Consider the following 18,164-nt stretch of genomic DNA (forward strand, 5'->3'; position numbering starts at 1 on the left):
TCAAAACATTCACAACCCTTCCTATGTTGTTGTAAAATATTGTTCAGTGACTAGAGAAACATCGACTGCGTTTACCTTGCAACTTTTTCAGGTGCTCATCTGACCCAATACAAGGGAATTCACTGTTCCAATTTCGCTTCTCTCTACCATTTCATAGATATTGTACTGATTTTGACACCACATGATCAATTCTATTTATTATAGAGCTACTCCTGAGTAGACCTGTTGTAGTCAAAGAAGGATAATTTACCCATAAATGCCGTAAAAGAAACTGATAATTTGGCATTACTCTCCTCAAAGGAAACCAAGGAGCATAACCCATCAGTTGTATAGAGAAAACTGCACGAACTAACAAGATTTTGGAAAAGGAACTCACCATCACCACTTTTACTATTAAGAGTGACACTCCATTATCAGCTAATTCATCTTCATAGAGAACCATCTGCTCATCCAATTTCAAGTAGCCTAGCTACCAAAACCACAACAATTCAAAGAACTGAGGAACTGCTTTTAAGCATATAATTGCAATCCAAGAGACTCACTTCATCATAGAAGAGAATGTGTTCTTTTAATAACAAAGAAACTAAATCAATTCCTTCTCAGCTATCCTCCCAAACAACCTAAAGTTTTTGTCTCTTGCTTTAAGCTTATCATAACAAAATTACATAATCATACTACAGTAAGTCCAGAAATTTGAATGGTATGCAGCAAATATTACAGGACCTTAAGCTCCACTAGGAACTCACAGCAAGGTAGGGTGACTTTTTTTTTATCATCAAATTGTCAACTTTTCCATTTCTCTGCAGACATCATCCAAATCTGTAAAGAGAAACAAGTGGAAGTCTGAAGAGGAGAAGAAGTTGATCGAGTTACGAGGTCAACCGGATAGCAAATTTCAGGTAGTGAAAGGCAGAATGGTTCTATGGGAAGAGAGTAATTTCTGTATTTATCTTACTCCACATATCTTTGCTTATATGCATTGCATTTCATGAGCTTACTTTCTCTTTTATATCAAATAGTACAAAGATTGATTTCTTGATTTGTAAATATGCTTGAAGATTGTGCTAGGATTCATTTCTTGATCTTACTTGAAAACTCTTTACAGTAGAAGCTGCTTTCTTTCATAATTAAGACATATGTGCTCAATTTTTTTCTTTAGAGGCAGTAATTTTCAATTATTACTGGAGGAGGATGACACCACCATAAGTTCTTATGCAGAGGCTCCATTATCACTATACTCATCAGAATCACTTGATCTATGAGATCCTCTTAGTGCCCTCTCACTTGCTGGGTCAGCAAAAGATGAGAATGGAACTGCCCTAAAAAAACATCTTGTACTCACTGCAAATGAGAACGAAAGCAGCAATGACGATTGAAGTTGTCACAAAACTCTCTGCAAACATCATTCAATTTTGTAAAGAGAAACAAGTGATATTTCATGGCAAGTAAAACTTAACCAAGAAGTATACATAAATAGCTTCAAAAAGTTGGGTCCGTTGGCTCATGAAAAGTCGGAAATCAAACCCCAAATGGATCGCCTTTCTTCACTTCCCATTCCCCAACAGAGCCGCGAAGCGGAATTCGAAGGGATGAGATTCAACCAGCCATGCACTCAGCCTTCCGCTAAGGTAGTTATTCCCCAATAAATGCCACCAATTAATCCGCGCTGTCACAATTCACAAGACTTTAAAAGAATCCTGATGCATTAAATAAAACTACTGTGGGAACATCCAAAATCTATCTACCCCCACACACGGACACGAGTCTTTTACCTTCCACCGTAGGGCTCCCCATCCCTTTCATTTAATCTCCCCGCCTGAAGGTTGTTGAATACGCAGGCTGCAATAGAAATAGAAGAGAAAACCCAAGGGCATTTTCGTCCCTTCATACTTGGAGATTTTTCCTTGAGTTTTTACATTAAAAATTATCTTGAATCCTGATTATTATTCATTTTCGAATTTCTGTTATTCAATGACGTAAATACCCTTCCGTCTCTCACTCTTTCCGAATGCAACTGTGTACCACGCGGGAATATGCAACAATAATTGGGTATTTCAGGAACTTTGTATATATTTACCAATGTGCCCTTGATGATTTCGCGTGTTCGGCACCCGGTGACGGGGTATCTTCATCCTTACACGATAGAAGATGCGTGTCAAGAAATTACTGATTAAACCCCGGAGAGCCAGCGGAGGAAATTCGAAAAACCGTGCTCTTCTCCGACTGGATTTCCCTCCAAATCCCAGCTCTCCGTCCGGCGACTGCTGATGCTTCTGATGCCGGATAATCTCCCAGATAAACGGAACGAAAGCGTCCGAGAAGAGAACGAGGATGACGCCGACGACGCCAGACGGTCGACGTACTCCTTCAACCACCCCCTTCCGCCGGCTGCCTCCGCCACTTCTTCTCCCGGAGGCAGCGGCGCTGCGGGTTCTTCGGCTGAATCCTTCGCACTCCCGCGTCCGATGGAGCCCGACGGAGGCGTCACAGCCACCACCTCCACCTCGTCATCCACCACGTAATCGAACGAACCGACCGAGTAAGACCGCCGGCGGGAGCCGGCAAACGACTCTCGGCGACTAATGCTCCCGATCTCGAGACGAAAGCTCCCGAGCGACTCCGACTTCTCCGACGGCAGCGCGACGTCGATGGTGGAGCGACAGAGAGGACACGTCCTGTTCGAGGCGAGCCAGGTGTCAATGCAGGTCGCGTGGAAGGCGTGGCAGCAGGCCGGAAGAAGGCGGAGTCGGTCGTGTGGCTCGAAGTGAGCGAGGCACACCGCGCAGTCCTTGTGAGAGCCGGCGTCCGCGGAGGCGGAGACGGAGACTGAGTTGAAGGGAAAAGCCGGAAGGGAGTCGATGAAGGTCTGCTGCTCCGACGACACGCAACGGTTAAAAAGAGGATTAGAATGCTGCGGCGGAGAGACGCTGTGACCGGTGACTGACGGCCTGAGATGGCGGTCTAGGTAACGGAGCAGCAAGTGGATGGCGAGGGAAAGCATGAAAACGATAGTGACAATCAGCGCTATGATCAAGATACTCGGATTTAAACTCTGAGGCGGGTTCGCACTAACCGGAAAAAGAGGCGGAGAGGCCATCGAGATTTAGCGAGGAGTAACGAATACTCTTCTTCTCCCTAGCGTCTCTCTTCCGGTTGTTGAGGTTTTTTATACTCTACGATCCTAAGGAGAAGAAGAGTAAATGCAGCAGCAGAGCAGCGGTTGAGTGAATGATGATAGCACCAGACTGAATCACTTTTTTCCGTATGGCCAGCCGTCCTCCTTTGTAAATTCGCCGCCGACCGTCCTCCCTCGCAAATTCGCCGCCGGCCGTCCACCTCTCGTCCCTGTCCTTGATACCTCAATTCTCAACTCTGGGAGTTCTCTCCTCCACTTTCCCTTGCCTACGATTTCATGCGAGCGACGTCCGTCTTATTAATTGACCTCTTTACTCCTCGCATACATCCCTGGTGACGTGTCCGCCACGTGAACGCGAAGCTCCTCCTCCACGTACTCGCATTTTCATTGATCATTTTATAATAATTGTGGGACCATTTCTGTTTCTTCTTTCAGGCCAAGATTTACTAACTTTCATGTGGGCTCAGAGTACGAACGGTTTGGATTTCTGATCACGAGGTAAAGCTGGCAGCCTTATCGTCGGGTACTCGCGGGCAATGTGGCGAGTACTAAAAAGTAAGTGAACACATTTAATCGTATATTAAATTTACTTTCTCCATTTTGACATTCCCCATCGTGTTGCTTTGAACGGCCGGATAAAGGCCACGTGGAGGAACATTGTTGACCGGTTTTGACCTTAGATACGAGCCGGTCCCACCGGAACTAAACCAACTTGGGTTTCGGTAAAGTAAAGCTTCTTGGACCAACTATGGTTGAACCAACCCAATTCATCAACCACCTCGTGTTCCGTGCTTTTCCTTTTTGTACAAGAAGGACAAAAAGAAAAAGCTCAGCTTTTCTTGAGCGAATTAAAGAGAATTCCGAGTTCTGGTCGTTGCGGCATAAACTAGAGAGAGAGATTACAACATGAACTTCCAAAGTCAAAACCGAACCACTTTATTAGCTTAATCTTTCCAAAATCAATTCTACTTCTGTGGAGCCTTATCAGTTTAGAAATGGGAACGGGAGTTGTGAGAGCAGAGGAATAATGCCTTTGCTTTGTGAGTACTCCAGGCATGGAGGCTGTGGAGGAGCTTTTTAAGAGAATCATTAATCCATTAAACCTCGATCTATGGGAATGGGTTTCCTTATAGAGCGGTTTATCTGCCGATCAAACCAAGAATGCGGAATAGAGAATGTTTTTTTTTTCTGGAGCTGTGGGACTTGCCAGTTTTCTGTGTTTGTTTCTGGTTGTGTTGCTACTGGTTGGGGAGAGTCGTGATTTGGTGAGAGGCCATGACGAGGTTAAAGAAAATAGTTTTGTGCATCTGGGATACATAAACTTATGATAAGAAAATCGAGTTTTTTAAGTGTAGAAGTTGTAGAAACTGTTTGTGAAGTTTCTTGGGTTTTTTATGTTTCTTCTCTGAATTTGAACTGAATGATGAGTTTCTGGATTTAGATTCCCAATGTTCTTCTTGGAAAACTTTGGAAAACTTGCCTAGTAATGGTCAGTCAGAGATGAAGACTATCCAACTATTACTTTTTCAACTTTTTTTGCTAGGATTCTTAAAGAAAAGGAACCTTTGGAAGCCAAAAGCTATAATCGGATTGCTTTGCAGTTATTTTAACTTGAGTTTGATGTCCACAAGTAATAATGGAATCATTCGATAGAAGCTTCAGTGTGGCGTTATCAAGCCAAAGTTTTTGGCATTCTAAGGTTGCAAGGAGGATTTTTCGAAGCTTGATGTTTTATATCTCAAGTGAAATTGATCAGTTGAAGGCTTTTGAAGCTTGTTTTTTTATGGTTCCAAGGAAAGAAGTTGATTGGCCAAAGCAAGATTTTGCCCAAACTTGCAATAAAATTTTCTAACAACAAGATGGTTTATCATGTTTTTGGTATCCCAGAGTAACAAGACGAATTTTCTTGAAGCTCCTGTGACATGATTCAACCTAATCATAACCCTCCCAGGGACAAAATGGAGTAATGCTCTGTAGATTTGAGTAAAGAATTACACGTTTGAAAAGCAAAGAGAAAAAATAAGGGACTGTTTTTTTTTATTTTTCTAGATAACAGCCTCTCTCTTCCTAAATTCACTGGTTCCACATTACCATCTGGATATGGTGGGTATCAAATTTGGACAGGTTCATGATAAAGTCAGATTGAACAGAAGGGTATTTTGGTCCCAACATCAATGTTTCACAATTACATTCATAAAAATCGAATAATTGCAATATTTATAACCTAATGCCAGTCTATTGTAAAGTTTTCAAATAAAAAATTCTGATAAATAATCTTCACATTTTGATACTCTTATTTTTTTTCTCAGTTCTAGAATAAATCTAGGAGTTTTGCATTACTAACCTTATAGGAAGTGGGCTCGACCTATCAGGAGAGGGTGGCTCCTTTCCGCTAGGTTGGGAGGCCTCCCTCCTTCACATGCACAAACTCCGGCAGGCAAAGGAACTAGGGAGCCCCTCCCCCTACACATGCTAGCTGGAACTTGGGAAGCCACCACTTGCCTAATTATGAGTCTCATTGTCTGCATCTGAGATAAGAAAGCTCACTTCACTTCTTGATTGGATTCACTTTAATTAAAGAAAACTAATTTCTAATTACAGAACTTGACTGTTGGTAATTTTTTAGGCATATGACTAACCATTCTGTAGTGTTTTAACTTCAAAATGCTTGGGAATTCATTCCACCCTTCAACCAACAGCTCATAAAATTGGGATCAAACAATAAATATAAAGAAAAGAAGCTAACTTGTGTCATTTAAGGACCCCTGCAGATTCTCATTAAGGGGCTTTAATTAGCCAATGAAGCTGCCAAATCCAAGAGTATAACATACCCAATGCACAATATATAGAGACCAACATAAGAGGCAGAAATGGAAGCTTGTCACCAAAAATGTATAGGTGTAAAAACTGACACCATATCTCAATGCATAATAAACCCATAAGATAAATAATCTCAACGCACCCAATAAATCCATTCCCGGTTCTCTCCGCCGAGTCCCTTGATTTTACCTTTTCCATCTCTTTGTCACTTTCGCTCTTGCTAAACAATGAGGAAAAGCCAGACCAGATGAGAAGCGAATGTATAACAAGTAGCAGCAATTTTATTGAATATTCCTTGGCTTCAAATAGCAGCGGGAACATGGAGTAGCAGGACACTGCATTGGAGAAGATTGAAAGTGAGACAAAATTACCATTTACTTCAAGGACTCCTGCTAACCTTTATCACCAAAAGGTACAACAAAATGGTCTTTTATACAAAAAATAAAGGAAGGATTAAATTTTCCTCATTTGCATGTTTACTTTTCAAATACTAAGTGTTTTTCATAAGTTATACTTTGACTAAGGACGACCTGTCAAAAGTATATGATTCACAATCCTTTCCCACAAGAATATCCTATGTTCTAGAATTTCTGTCAATTGTTGCCTTCTTGTTTGGGATTGTGAAGGAACTCTTTCCTGTTGGGACCGGTTTGGAAGAAGTTTATGTTAACAGGAAAACACTGTCCATGATAGCACAAGTACAATTTTGCCCAAGTGCAATGCTTCCATCCCTGAACTGTTTCCATATGGGAATCCAGGGTCTGTTCATGACGGCTGACAACATCTTTAAGCAGATTATGCTTCTTGACATATTTTGGATAAGCAAAAAGACTTTTCAAGTTAACATAAATTTGTTCAAACTTTGAATTCAATGACTTTTTCTGCTTGCTTGTAGGATTCTTTAACTTCATGCAAAACAGCAGTACATAATATTATGCACATGCTTTCTCAGAAAAATATTAGTTCCTCGTGAAATTATTAGTTTCATGCATGTAATGGTTCGAACATAATATAAGGAATTTTATCAGTGGTTTTTGTTTTTCATTCTAATAGGCTAGCAAGGGTTTAGATTTTAATAGGTTCAGGATACAATCACAAGTAAAAAGATTAAACTATTACCTTGCATTTTTTTTGTTTTTTATTGAGCATCTTGCATATCGTTAAGGCCAGAAAATGAAAAAAATGATTACGAAGACTAAACAAACCTATTGAGATCAGAAAGTAGTGTTTTGCATCCTCCAAACTACGAGTTGCAATTATAGCCAGGGGAATCACAAAATGCAGCGATGCTTTTTCATGCACATGCCATCCAAAGAGGAATCCACAGGTATAAGCATATGCCACCAATCTAACAAATTGTCTTGGCTGAGGGTTTCTCCATGCCTTAATGAGACTTGGTGAAATGGCAACCAGTACAAGGAAGAAAGTTATGGCAGGGGTAACCTGTTAATTGACAGAACAAAAACTGTTATATTAGCAGGAAGATGTTGTTCCTGTTCAATTTATGGAGATACAAATACTGCTTGAAGAAGCATTAACAGAGAAACTGTGCATATTACCTGAGGAAGTACAGAAAGAGGCGAAGAATCTCCCACAAGTCCACTGGTGAATGAAGCTGCAGGTGCTTGAATATGAAAACCAAGCTTTCCAAGCATGAAGGCAAGTGCTTTATCCAACATTATGTAGAACACCCAAAAATTCGGTGCCCAGTATGCATGACAAAGCCCCCTCCCAAATGGAAACATCCGCTGAAGGACACGATGTATCTGCAACTTAAAGTCCACAATCTTTTAGCAGGACAGTTGTAAAGCACATTACCTAACACCAAAACAATCAAATCATCTATAATATTGAGGATATGGTAAATCTGAATCAGGAAACTGCAGGAGGAAGCAGCTAATATGTTTAAACATAAGAAATATGGCCCTGCAGCTCAAGTGCAACACTCAGCAAGCAGGAGCATATATAAATTGCTCGTATGATAAAAAAAAAATAGAACCTTGTAAAAAGAACATTTGTCGGTAAGCTTCAGTAAATCCAAAAGAGAATTTTCTTTATCAGAGATCCTTCTTTACAGGATAAAATAAATTATTTGTTCAAACAGTTCTTGAGATCAAATGGGTAGTTCTATATGAACCACAAGATCACGTTTTGGTCATCAAGCTTTAACCAGATTCAATGTAAGAAACTTAACCCCCCATCCACTTACGCTAGTGAACGTGATGAGATCTTCCGAGACAAAGAAAAAAAATAAAGCACCGCTTGAACAGAAACCAGAAAAGAACCGTATGGAGCAACAGTTCAGAGTTCAGGTTGGCATCAAAATCAGCAGACGGCTTTTCCAAATCATCAAAAGATGAGCAAAATTAATTCTTATAATTTAAAATGTTACCTCTCTGTAGTACAAAAAGGGCCCAAATGATACCGCAAACACGGAGCCTACAGCTGCACCCATCACCAAAAACCTACAAAATCCCCTCCAAAACCCACCCTTGCAGTAATGCCTCAACAAATACACAAAATACAGCGGCCCCGCGACCGCGAATAAGTGTTTCAGGCACAAAAGAACAGCAAATGCAAACCCGCCCAACAAGTCCCTTCCTTCCTCCAAAAATGAAAGAGAAATCAACAGCACCCCAATCAGAAACCCGTTGTACTGAAAATGTATGTGATCCACGATGATCAGCGCCGGCGACCATACAACCAACGCAAACAAAATTCTCCTTCTACTAACATCTAGATTCCTGCTCAGCCGGTAGACCCCGTAGAAAAGAACGATATCAGAAATCATAACGGTGACACGCTGGAAGACGACGACGGAATTTGACGAGTAACCGAGTCCGCGATGAAGATCAACCATCACGGGGTCAACGAGACGCGCGAAGAAGGCGAGAAAGCGCTCGAAATACGCAAAGAGAGGTGGATAGTCGAGAGTCCAAGGACTGGTCTCATCAAGGTACCAGATGGAGAGAGGGAGAGAGGAGGTGAGGGCTAGCCAATTCCGGTGTACCTCAAAGTCAGTACTACGGTAAGATGGGATAAGAAGAAGCTTAATGCAGGTAGCGACACCCGCAAACCATGCGAGTTCCGCCATGGCTGAGGAAGAAGAAGCAGCAGGGGCGGCGGCGGCATCGTCCTTGTTTTTCTTCTTCTTCGTCATCTGCTTCCGGTGGCACTCGATTGCCAGAGCGCCGAGATCCGCTAACTAGCTCGCTTAAAACTTAATGGGCTAGGCTGTCATGAGGCCCGTAATCCGAAATCTGATAGAAATCCAAGCCCATTAATTTATTTCTTGAACCGGATCTGCCGATTTTGCTGGAATCCAGTTGACTGCCAACCCGTTTTTGTGATTGTTATTGGCCCGCCTTTGCCGTCTCGCCCATTTCAGGGAACGCTTCAGCGACGTGGGACGAGAGGAGTGAGACTTCAGTTCCAGATTTGCCACCAGCAGCAGAGGAGAGAATGTCGATTATGTTCAGGCAAATTCCCCGCTCTCTGGGTCGTGCTCTCGGCGGCCTGCGACGATCCCTTTCAACGGACCTCCCTGCCCCTTCCACCGCCGACACGACCTTCGTTGAGGCATGGAAGCAGGCAGTCCCCAACATAGACCCCCCTAAGACCCCACTTGCCTTCATGAAGCCTCGCCCTCCTACGCCTTCCTCTTTCCCATCCAAGCTCACTGTCAATTTCGTCCTTCCTTATCAATCCGAGCTTTCGTCGAAGGAGGTATTTTTCTGACATCGCTTTTTTTTATTCCCTCTGTTTGTCCTAGCGACAGTTGTGGAGATTGTGTGTTGGTTGTCATTTATATGATTTTATTCTTATTTTTTTTAGATGATGAGGATGTAGGTTTGTTGATCCCCTAAATTGGGACTTCTTGTTGTTCGCCTTTTGGTTGGAGGAATTTTATGGGGTTTATTTTGGAATGGCCTATTGGTCAGGTGATATTTATCGTATGATGTTTGCTTTGTTAATAGAAAATGGCGAACTCTTGAGGTGGAGGGTGATATTTAGCCTGCTGTACTCATAGTTGGTTGATTTTGGGCTGTTTGATCTTCTCCTTTCGAAGCCGTTCGAATTTGTTTTTTTTTTCTCTAAATGTCAGAAAATAATGAAATTGTAGTATCCACTTTGATTGACATCTGTCTATTGCTGACAATGCCTCTGAATGCATCTGTTGACTGGACAGATGACTGACTTTTTATCTCCAAGGAAGCCTTTTTTATGTCTTCAGTTCACAGTGTATGCAACTCAATTGTGTTAGTGTTGATGGACACCCTTGTCTGGCACTGAACCAGATGGCAGGTTAAAAAACCAAGTTTTTGGTTTTTGTGTGTCTGTATAGGTATTGGATGACATATGCGAACCCTTAACATTTTGTTTTACATGTCCGTGCAGTATCAGGCACCTTTTGGGGCAAAACGGATAATAGAAAAATAATAAAACCTGTTACATATTATCATGTGGCCAATCTCAAAATTCAATATGTGTCATTCACTACTCAACAAGTATTATCAACATGAGCACAATTCATGCATTCATGTATCTTAGTGCTCATCTTCAAATGTTTCTTTACTTTTCTTCCTGTGTGAAGACCAGATTTTTGTTTATCTAGCTAATTGTTGTTCTTACTTGGCATGTATCTTCATGTTTACATTAAGCCTAGTTGTCAGCTTAGGTTTTCTATAGCTGGGACCACTTTTATGTTTCTTGCAGCAATTGGGCATGACTCAGCTTATTTTATATCTCTATTAAGAAAAAGTTATTTTATATTTACATACATATGATGGTGCCAATAGATATCATGATTACTATCTTTAAAAGCATACTAAGCTTTCTATTTTCCCAAGATGCGATTTTTTTTTAACACTGATCTGCTACCAGAACTATAACTGATGAGAACTTGCTAGATGCTATGCTGAAAATCATAACCAGATTAAATAATGTGACTCAGATATTTTTTAGCTTCTTGTTGTCCTTTGTTGTTCCTTTTATATATTTGACTTATTTCTTTGTGTACCCTATCATCAACCCCAACAAAATAAAGGTTTAAAGGTAATTTACTGGAAAAAAATTGAAAAAGTACTTTTGCTTTCCAAAGCCATTCAGAATAGTTGAAGAGGAAGGATTTAGACTATTGATATAAGAACTAGCTCAAGAATCTGGAGCACTATTTCATGATTTATTTATTAGTCCTTTTTTTGTCAGGTCTCAGTTTTTTTGCTCAAAGCAAATGGTTTTCCTAACTTCTACTATTTTTTTTCCTGAAGCAATAGAGAATTTGAATCAAGACTCCAATTGTAAATTCACATCAAATAATTTGTCGCTGTATGGCTGTAGTCCTTCATAAAAGAACTGTGTTACATTAATACCACTTTAAGACACACTGGCAACTTTAATTTATTTTGATACCCTTAATAAACTAGGGCAAAATGTTTATGGTACCCTTGTATATTTAAGGAGGTGGCACAATTTTGGTGGCCAAAAGTCATGTTTGTCCAGTTATTTTTTTTGGCCAAAAAGTTAAACAGCAATGAAGTAGGGGCATGCAAGGGTTTTTTAAGAAGGGAAGCATGGAGCCATTGCTAGTCTGAATATTCATGGTGGCAACCCCTGATTTCTGTAGTTTAGAAACTAATAATACTATTCATGCATGCCATAAGAAAGGACAAAAACTTGTGGGGCTCCTTGTTGTCAACAACCAAGGCCTCAGTTTTCCCAAAAAATGGTTTTTTCTTCAGTTCTATCCAACAAACAAATATGTTTTCTTGATGTAGTGAATATTTACCGTATTGTTGGATCACAACCACTTGACTCAATATACCGAGTAACCTATCTTGGTCTCCTTCGGTTTAGCTAGAAAAGTGTAAGTCATTGAATGTTTATCCATTTAAAATTTGTGAACTTTGAATGTCACTGATCAACTTAAGTTGCACTATCGAACATGTATGTGTTATGGAACCAATCATGATTCATGAGCAAAAAATGACAAATTGGTAGTTGTATCTTCATATTGCTTACTTGAAGTCTCACCCACATACAATGCACACTTCATAATGTCATAATCTGATTCATTTTGAAACTAATACATGCTGTTACGGACTGCCAATAATGTATCTAGAGAGAGGTCATGTTGACCATGTGAGGTCGATGAGAGAATAAGAAAATTAAGCTCCTGCATGAGCCTACTAGTATCAAGTTGTAATTTAGAAGTCCTTAGGAAGTTGTTTTTGTTCAATATAAGAGTCCAAGGACAGAAGGCTAACATGGAGGAGGAGACAAGTGGCAGCTGAGAGGAAGGGCAGAATCGTTCGAAAAGGCCCAAAAAAATGGCTCTTGAATTCTAGGGGCAAAAAGTCAAAGAAGACTCTAGAAGAGGGATGCCAACTCATCTAAGGACAAAGTTGCCCAGTAAAACTCCCCAAAAAGGGCTCCAACTTAGAGGAAGACACTAGAAGCATCCAGGGTCAATGTAGGGCTTGGAGAACAAGCAAAGTGATATCTAGCTCTTAGTACCATATAGGAAAAACTGTAGAAGTAGCTCTACTCATTAGTCTATAAATAGGGAGCTCCGTAAGCCTTGCAATCATCTTTTATTTATATAAATCCTTTTCTAGCATTGGCTAACTTAATAGCTTCATCAACCTTAGAAGCATCGTGACCGACAATATAAAGGTCACTTAGGTGGCTAGCCCTCGATCAACAAGGTGGCTAAGGATAGCCATCGATCAATACGATGTATATCAGTGTACGGAGTCTTACTAGCTCATCCACGCCCCGAGGAGGAGGATTCTTGGCAATGGTAAGAGTCCTTGGTACTAATTTCCATCCATTCCATTTCATTAGCCTAGAACCCTTCCCATCACTATAGCCTGAAGTATAGTAGGTATCTATAGCCCTCGATTACTTCCATCAACCATTCACCCCCACGTCTAACTTATTGTTTGAAGGACTATTCTAGCAGGAGAGATTGGTTACCTCTCTAGATACTCTTTCCTATCTGAGTGTACCTCAACCATCTCACCTTCAAGAACCCCAAACCATCCCCCTAGCTGAGCCACCTTACTCCCTTATAGTCCACTCAATTGTCGGACTACACCCTCATCATCTTCCCATTATCTTCCTATTTTCACCACCAAACCCTCTAAACCAAACTCCACAACCCTAGAGCATTTTAAATATATTACCAACCCTCCCTTGCCCATAAATATTCATCCCTCACTTCCTAGATTTTCCATATTTTTCTCGCTAACCCATTTTCTCTTCTAGGTCCTTTATCCTACCTCCAATCCCAAAACTCTCTAACATCTATTCCACACCTAAATCCTCAAACCTATCTTACCATCTCCCCAACATCCTGAATTACTCGACCATACCCTCTAACCCCATTCTCTACCTCCCTAGCTCATCCCTCGAGCCTAAACAACCCATAACCTTCAACCGACATCTATCGCAGCCTTAACCTTCCATCACCCAAACTCCCCAAAAACCTATCACCACTCTTCAAATAGTCCACCCATTAGGTCGCCTAGATCCCAAAATTAAGCCCTCTCACCTTCTCATGAAACTGGGAACGTAACACATGCAAACTGCTTCTATTATACTAGTTCTAGAAATTTGTAGTGCATGTTTTAAGAATAACACGGAAATGGTTTGTCAGAACCAAGTATCTTATCCATAGTAATTGGTAACATGTACATGTGGTTGGTTGGAGCGTTTCCTCTCTATTGATAATTGAAATTGAATGTGCTTATCTCAAGTGGAAAGAAGTATGTTTTGTTGTGAGATGTGGATATTTGTATACATAGATATGGAAAGGTTAGGCTGATGATGTGAAAATGCCATTCAAAAACAATAATTGTTTAAAAATGTATGCATTTGTGTATGTATTTTTTTTAAATAAAAAATAGAGAAGGTATTGTATACTTAGTTTCCTCTCAGCTGCCATTCTTTTTATATGACTCTCGTTGTCATGCCACTAGATTGAGCAAGAAATAGCTCCTAGTCCATTAGCATGCGGCCTAGCTTACTCTGGATTAGGCTAGTCAGCCCCCTATTTATGAAGAAATTAAGTCAAAAGGAAGATAAACTCAAGTCTCAATGTAATGGGAATCCCTTGCATGAAAATGAGATTGTTTACAAGTGATTTACAAAGCCCTATTTATGGGCGAAAGAGAGATAAGCCCCCTTATTCCTTATTCAGACCCTAGCCAATGAGAAATTGCCACCTAAGCAAGGCAAAATCCCAAGAGTATTCAAATTCAAACAAGACATTATCATGCATGCCTAAAATCCCTCGAAAACCCCATCCAAATCCGTTTGGATTGACCCCAAACTCAAATTTTGAAATTCGAACCAAACAGCCAGCTGCTGGCTGTTGCCCCAGCATGTGCACCCCTGCCTAGGCCACCTGCGCAAGCCTGTTGTGCTCCTATCACTCCACACGCCTCCTGCACACGTGGCCCCTTCTGCACGTGCACACCTGGCCACATGCCCATGCATGTTAGTGCCTGCTGCTGCTCCTGGGCTCGCACACCCAGCAACTGTTGGCAGCCCGGGTGCCCGCACCCCCTGCTGCTGTACCTTGGTTGTTTCGTCTGAAGTTGCTACTGCCACCGGGTGGGTTTTTTGGTGACTTGGGGCTGCCATACCTCCTTGAGAGCACCATTTTGGCGGCGGCGCCAGTGCTCCCCATTTTGGCAGTGCAACATACGAATTCGCCGAAATCGGCTGTGTCAGCCTTGTTGCGTCCATCTACGGCTGTGCTGCCCATGTCGTGTCCACCCTCGTATCACTTGTACACAAAAGGTATGCATACTTGTGAGAGGAAAGTAGCGGCAGCTCTCTGAATTACGGTTATTGGTTTATGCCACCTCAAATATTCATGAATTTGCTATTCAAAAAAATATATTCTTGAATTTCCACAATGTGTTTACAGGTTTAATAATGAAAGTTGGGGCAGTTCTCTGAATTGGGGTGATTTGTCTTGTGTCACCTCAAATATTCTCAAATTTACCTGAATAAGGAAATCTGGGACAGGTTTCGTAATTAAGTTTGTTGGTCTATGATGTAGTACATGACTGAAATGTGGAATAAAAGGTTAAAGAATATGAAGATATGAAAATTATTCTAAAAATTTGAAGTTATACAGAAGAAAGAAGAAGAAAAGAAAAGAAAAGAAGAAAACTGAAAGACAGCAGCTCATGTTATCGGAAAGTTACTTTTTTAGAAAAGTATTCACTTTTAGTACTTTTTTTAGCATACGACAGCAAATTTCTACTTTTAGTAGTTTCCTAGTTTGTTAACAGTCTTAATCAGGAAAATTTTCTTTTTGAAAAATCTTTGGTTAGTAAGTCTCTTTTTATTAGTAGTCAATTTCAGAAAGTCTTAAAGATAGTTAATTTTACTAAATAGTTTCCATCTAAGTTAGTTTCAGAAATCCTTTCAATTGTAATTAGAAAGTTTAGTTAAGTCGAAAACTTCTAGTATGGTTATGTACATATTTTAGCAAGTTCATGGTTGTTTACAGTAGGGAAATCTACTGTAATTTTGAATCAGTTTTTGAAGAATTAATATAAGTTTTCTTTTTGGTTGCTGGTGTACCATTGTTTCTCTTTGTTTTTATTGAGAATAATTTCTTAGTATTTTTTTTTTCTTGTGCTATCTACTGTTTGTAACAAAACAGTACTCGCAAAGTCAAATTCTTTTCTTGGAACTTGAAAACTAGAAATTTGCTACTGTTAAGACAGTAGTGGCAGGGTAAAGCCATATTTCAGCCTTGTCTGTCAACTTTATTTCTAAAATTTGTGGCATTAGTTTACTACACATCTTAACTTTTGTTGAATTTTCACCAAGAACAATGATTGTAAACGCTTTAATCATTTAAGGATTATTCAATCTTGTTGATTTTCTGCTTGTTGCATTATGATTCAAACCCTATATTTAATACCCAACCTAAGAGACTGGTGTAAAGAGATGGTAGCTTAAAAATTGCTTATGTGGTCAGTTCTGAGTTACAATCTATAAGGTCTAACAGATCTAAGAACAGGTGGCAAGTGCTCATAATTTTTACCAGCTGTTGTACTAAAAAAGTAGCACTGACTATTTCAGTTACCCAGTTCATAGTCATTCACACCAGTTTTTAGGTGGCCTTTTTGTCACTTGAATTAATTCTTACCTGCTAAACAACAAGTTGTGATCATTTGTCTTAGATAAGTTTTGGATGAAATCAGGTATGTGCACTGTTTAATATTTACTTACCAAAGTTTGTTTTTACAAAGAGATGTGCTCAAGTTCTTTTTACATATGTTGTCTCTCTGCTCTATTCATTGCTTATAAAGTAAATTGAGTCATGAATTATATTGAGAAGGGAGACTTAATAGTCCTGAAAACTCATACTTAAATTTTTTTTTGTTTCCAAAGCCAAAAAACTTCTTCACATTGAACCACACAACTTCCTTTGAAGCAGTTGAAAAGTTTGGTTGTAAAAGATTAATGTGGCTCAAAATTAACTGCTCGTAATATTTTCAGGTGGATCAAGTAATCATCCCAGCATTGACAGGGCAGATGGGAGTTTTGCCTGGGCATGTCCCTACAATTGCAGAACTCAAGCCTGGGGTTCTATCTGTGCTTGAAGGCAATGAAATCACAAAATATTTTATCAGCAGTGGTTTTGCCTTCATTCATGCAAACTCTGTCACTGATGTAGTAGCAGTTGAAGCTTTGCCGCTAGATCGTTTTGATCAAAGCTCGGTTCAAAAGGGGCTTGCTGATTTTACACAGAAGCTCAGTACAGCCTCAACCGACTTGGAGAAGGCAGAGGCTCAAATAGGAGTTGAAGTTTACAGTGCTCTCAACTTTGCAATTGCTGGGTAAATCTTTTGTTAGGTAGAAGCACACTCTGGGTTTTCCTTTTTGTGTTCACTGGGAAAGTTTTCACTCTTTTTTCTTTTTTCTCATTTTTATTCTAGCTTTTCTTGACCAGGACCCATCTGCTGTTAGTTTTCATGAATAAAAGATACACAAATAAACTTAATTATGTCTGAATCCCCTCATCATTTTCTATGCTTTGGTGTCCAATACTGCAAAGAAGAAGGAAACTGGACTGCAAGACCCACCCATGAAACAGAGATGAAAGTCACTATTAGTTATCTGAGAGTTCCACTGGAAGCGCCTCAGATTTCATTAAGTCGGCTTGATTCAAACAATGCATCAGACAGAGAAAAAAAAGGTACATCGAATACTGAGTTGTCTTTTCAACTTGGTGCTTTGAAAGACAAGCCGCTGACTCTATAGAACACTTAATCCATATCCATTGTTATTCTTGCATCAGTCGAAACAAAGAAATGCTACAGAACAGGAGGCCAGAGTGGTTAAGGGAGTCGGGCTATAAATCTTTATAGACAAGGAAATCGATCTGAAATAAGACTGGATCCTAGCTGAAGGCACTGTTTAAAAGAAAACGATATTCATGGGGGAAAAAAACCAAGAACATGAGGCCAACAAGATGTTTCGAAATAATTCAGGTAAATGATTTATGCCACTCAACTCGGTGCAACAGCTAATTATAATACACACTATCACATAGATTTTACAATAACAATTAAGTTATTTAACCTAGATTGAAAAAAATCAAGCTGTTTACTAAGCAACTATGCAAAAACTCACAAAGGGATTTTGTAGCAACAACTCAGTAAGCACATTAGGTCTAAATCCAACAAGGAATTTTCAGTGCAACTGACTACACAAGAACTTACGGCTCACAGTAACAACAGTCGAGGTTAGCAACCTATTTTCTCATATACACTCAAGCTTCTCTCAATAAAATTGAGAAAAAGACAATCTTTCCTACACAAAGCTTGACCAAACAATGCAAAGGCTAATAACAGCTCAAAATGTCCTTAATTGATTGAATATAAAAACTCAAAAGCTCAAATAAAATCAGATTGGTTTTTCAAATAAGGGGATTAACTCTAAGTAGCTCAATGAAACAAATAGTTTCAGAATTTGGGCTGAAAAATATTAATATGCACTCAACAATTCGATTTCAAAGTAATAACTCTAGTTTAGATGTAATTGACCCATTGTTTTCAATTGATTTCAAGATAATAGTAAATAAGCAATTTGATTTTTCTAACTTAGCCACCTGCAATCTCAAATCTTTGAAAAAATGCAAATATCACTACAAATACTCACAAATAACAATGGA

The 18,164-nt window shown here is 39.8% G+C and overlaps 3 protein-coding genes across 3 annotated transcripts; 1 reads left to right on the plus strand and 2 right to left on the minus strand.

The window, feature by feature from the left end:
- Window positions 1-1,399: 1,399 nt before the first annotated feature.
- LOC137948880 (E3 ubiquitin-protein ligase ATL4-like) lies at window positions 1,400-3,380 on the minus strand. The gene is made up of 2 exons (XM_068795082.1): window positions 1,773-3,380; window positions 1,400-1,666 (listed from the first exon to the last, which is right to left on the minus strand). Exon 1 carries the CDS (start codon window positions 3,095-3,097, stop codon window positions 2,171-2,173), a length of 927 nt encoding a protein of 308 aa, XP_068651183.1. The 5' UTR covers window positions 3,098-3,380; the 3' UTR covers window positions 1,400-1,666; window positions 1,773-2,170.
- Window positions 3,381-5,891: 2,511 nt separating this feature from the next.
- LOC137948702 (dolichyl pyrophosphate Glc1Man9GlcNAc2 alpha-1,3-glucosyltransferase) lies at window positions 5,892-9,131 on the minus strand. Its single transcript, XM_068794850.1, has 4 exons — window positions 8,349-9,131; window positions 7,516-7,722; window positions 7,162-7,399; window positions 5,892-6,291 (listed from the first exon to the last, which is right to left on the minus strand). Exons 1-4 carry the CDS (start codon window positions 9,114-9,116, stop codon window positions 5,915-5,917), a joined length of 1,590 nt encoding a protein of 529 aa, XP_068650951.1. The 5' UTR covers window positions 9,117-9,131; the 3' UTR covers window positions 5,892-5,914.
- A 187-nt stretch (window positions 9,132-9,318) lies between these two features.
- On the plus strand, window positions 9,319-16,991 carry LOC137948355 (ATP synthase subunit delta', mitochondrial-like). Its single transcript, XM_068794423.1, has 2 exons — window positions 9,319-9,682; window positions 16,487-16,991. The coding sequence occupies exons 1-2, from the start codon at window positions 9,419-9,421 to the stop codon at window positions 16,829-16,831; spliced, it is 609 nt and encodes a 202-aa protein (XP_068650524.1). The 5' UTR covers window positions 9,319-9,418; the 3' UTR covers window positions 16,832-16,991.
- The last annotated feature ends 1,173 nt before the right edge of the window (window positions 16,992-18,164 follow it).

The sequence above is a fragment of the Aristolochia californica genome, unplaced genomic scaffold, assembly GCF_029961685.1.
Source record: "Aristolochia californica isolate CCGP_79_NKW_82.1479 unplaced genomic scaffold, dmAriCali1.0.hap1 SCAF_13, whole genome shotgun sequence".
In the NCBI taxonomy this organism is placed as follows: domain Eukaryota; kingdom Viridiplantae; phylum Streptophyta; class Magnoliopsida; order Piperales; family Aristolochiaceae; genus Aristolochia; species Aristolochia californica.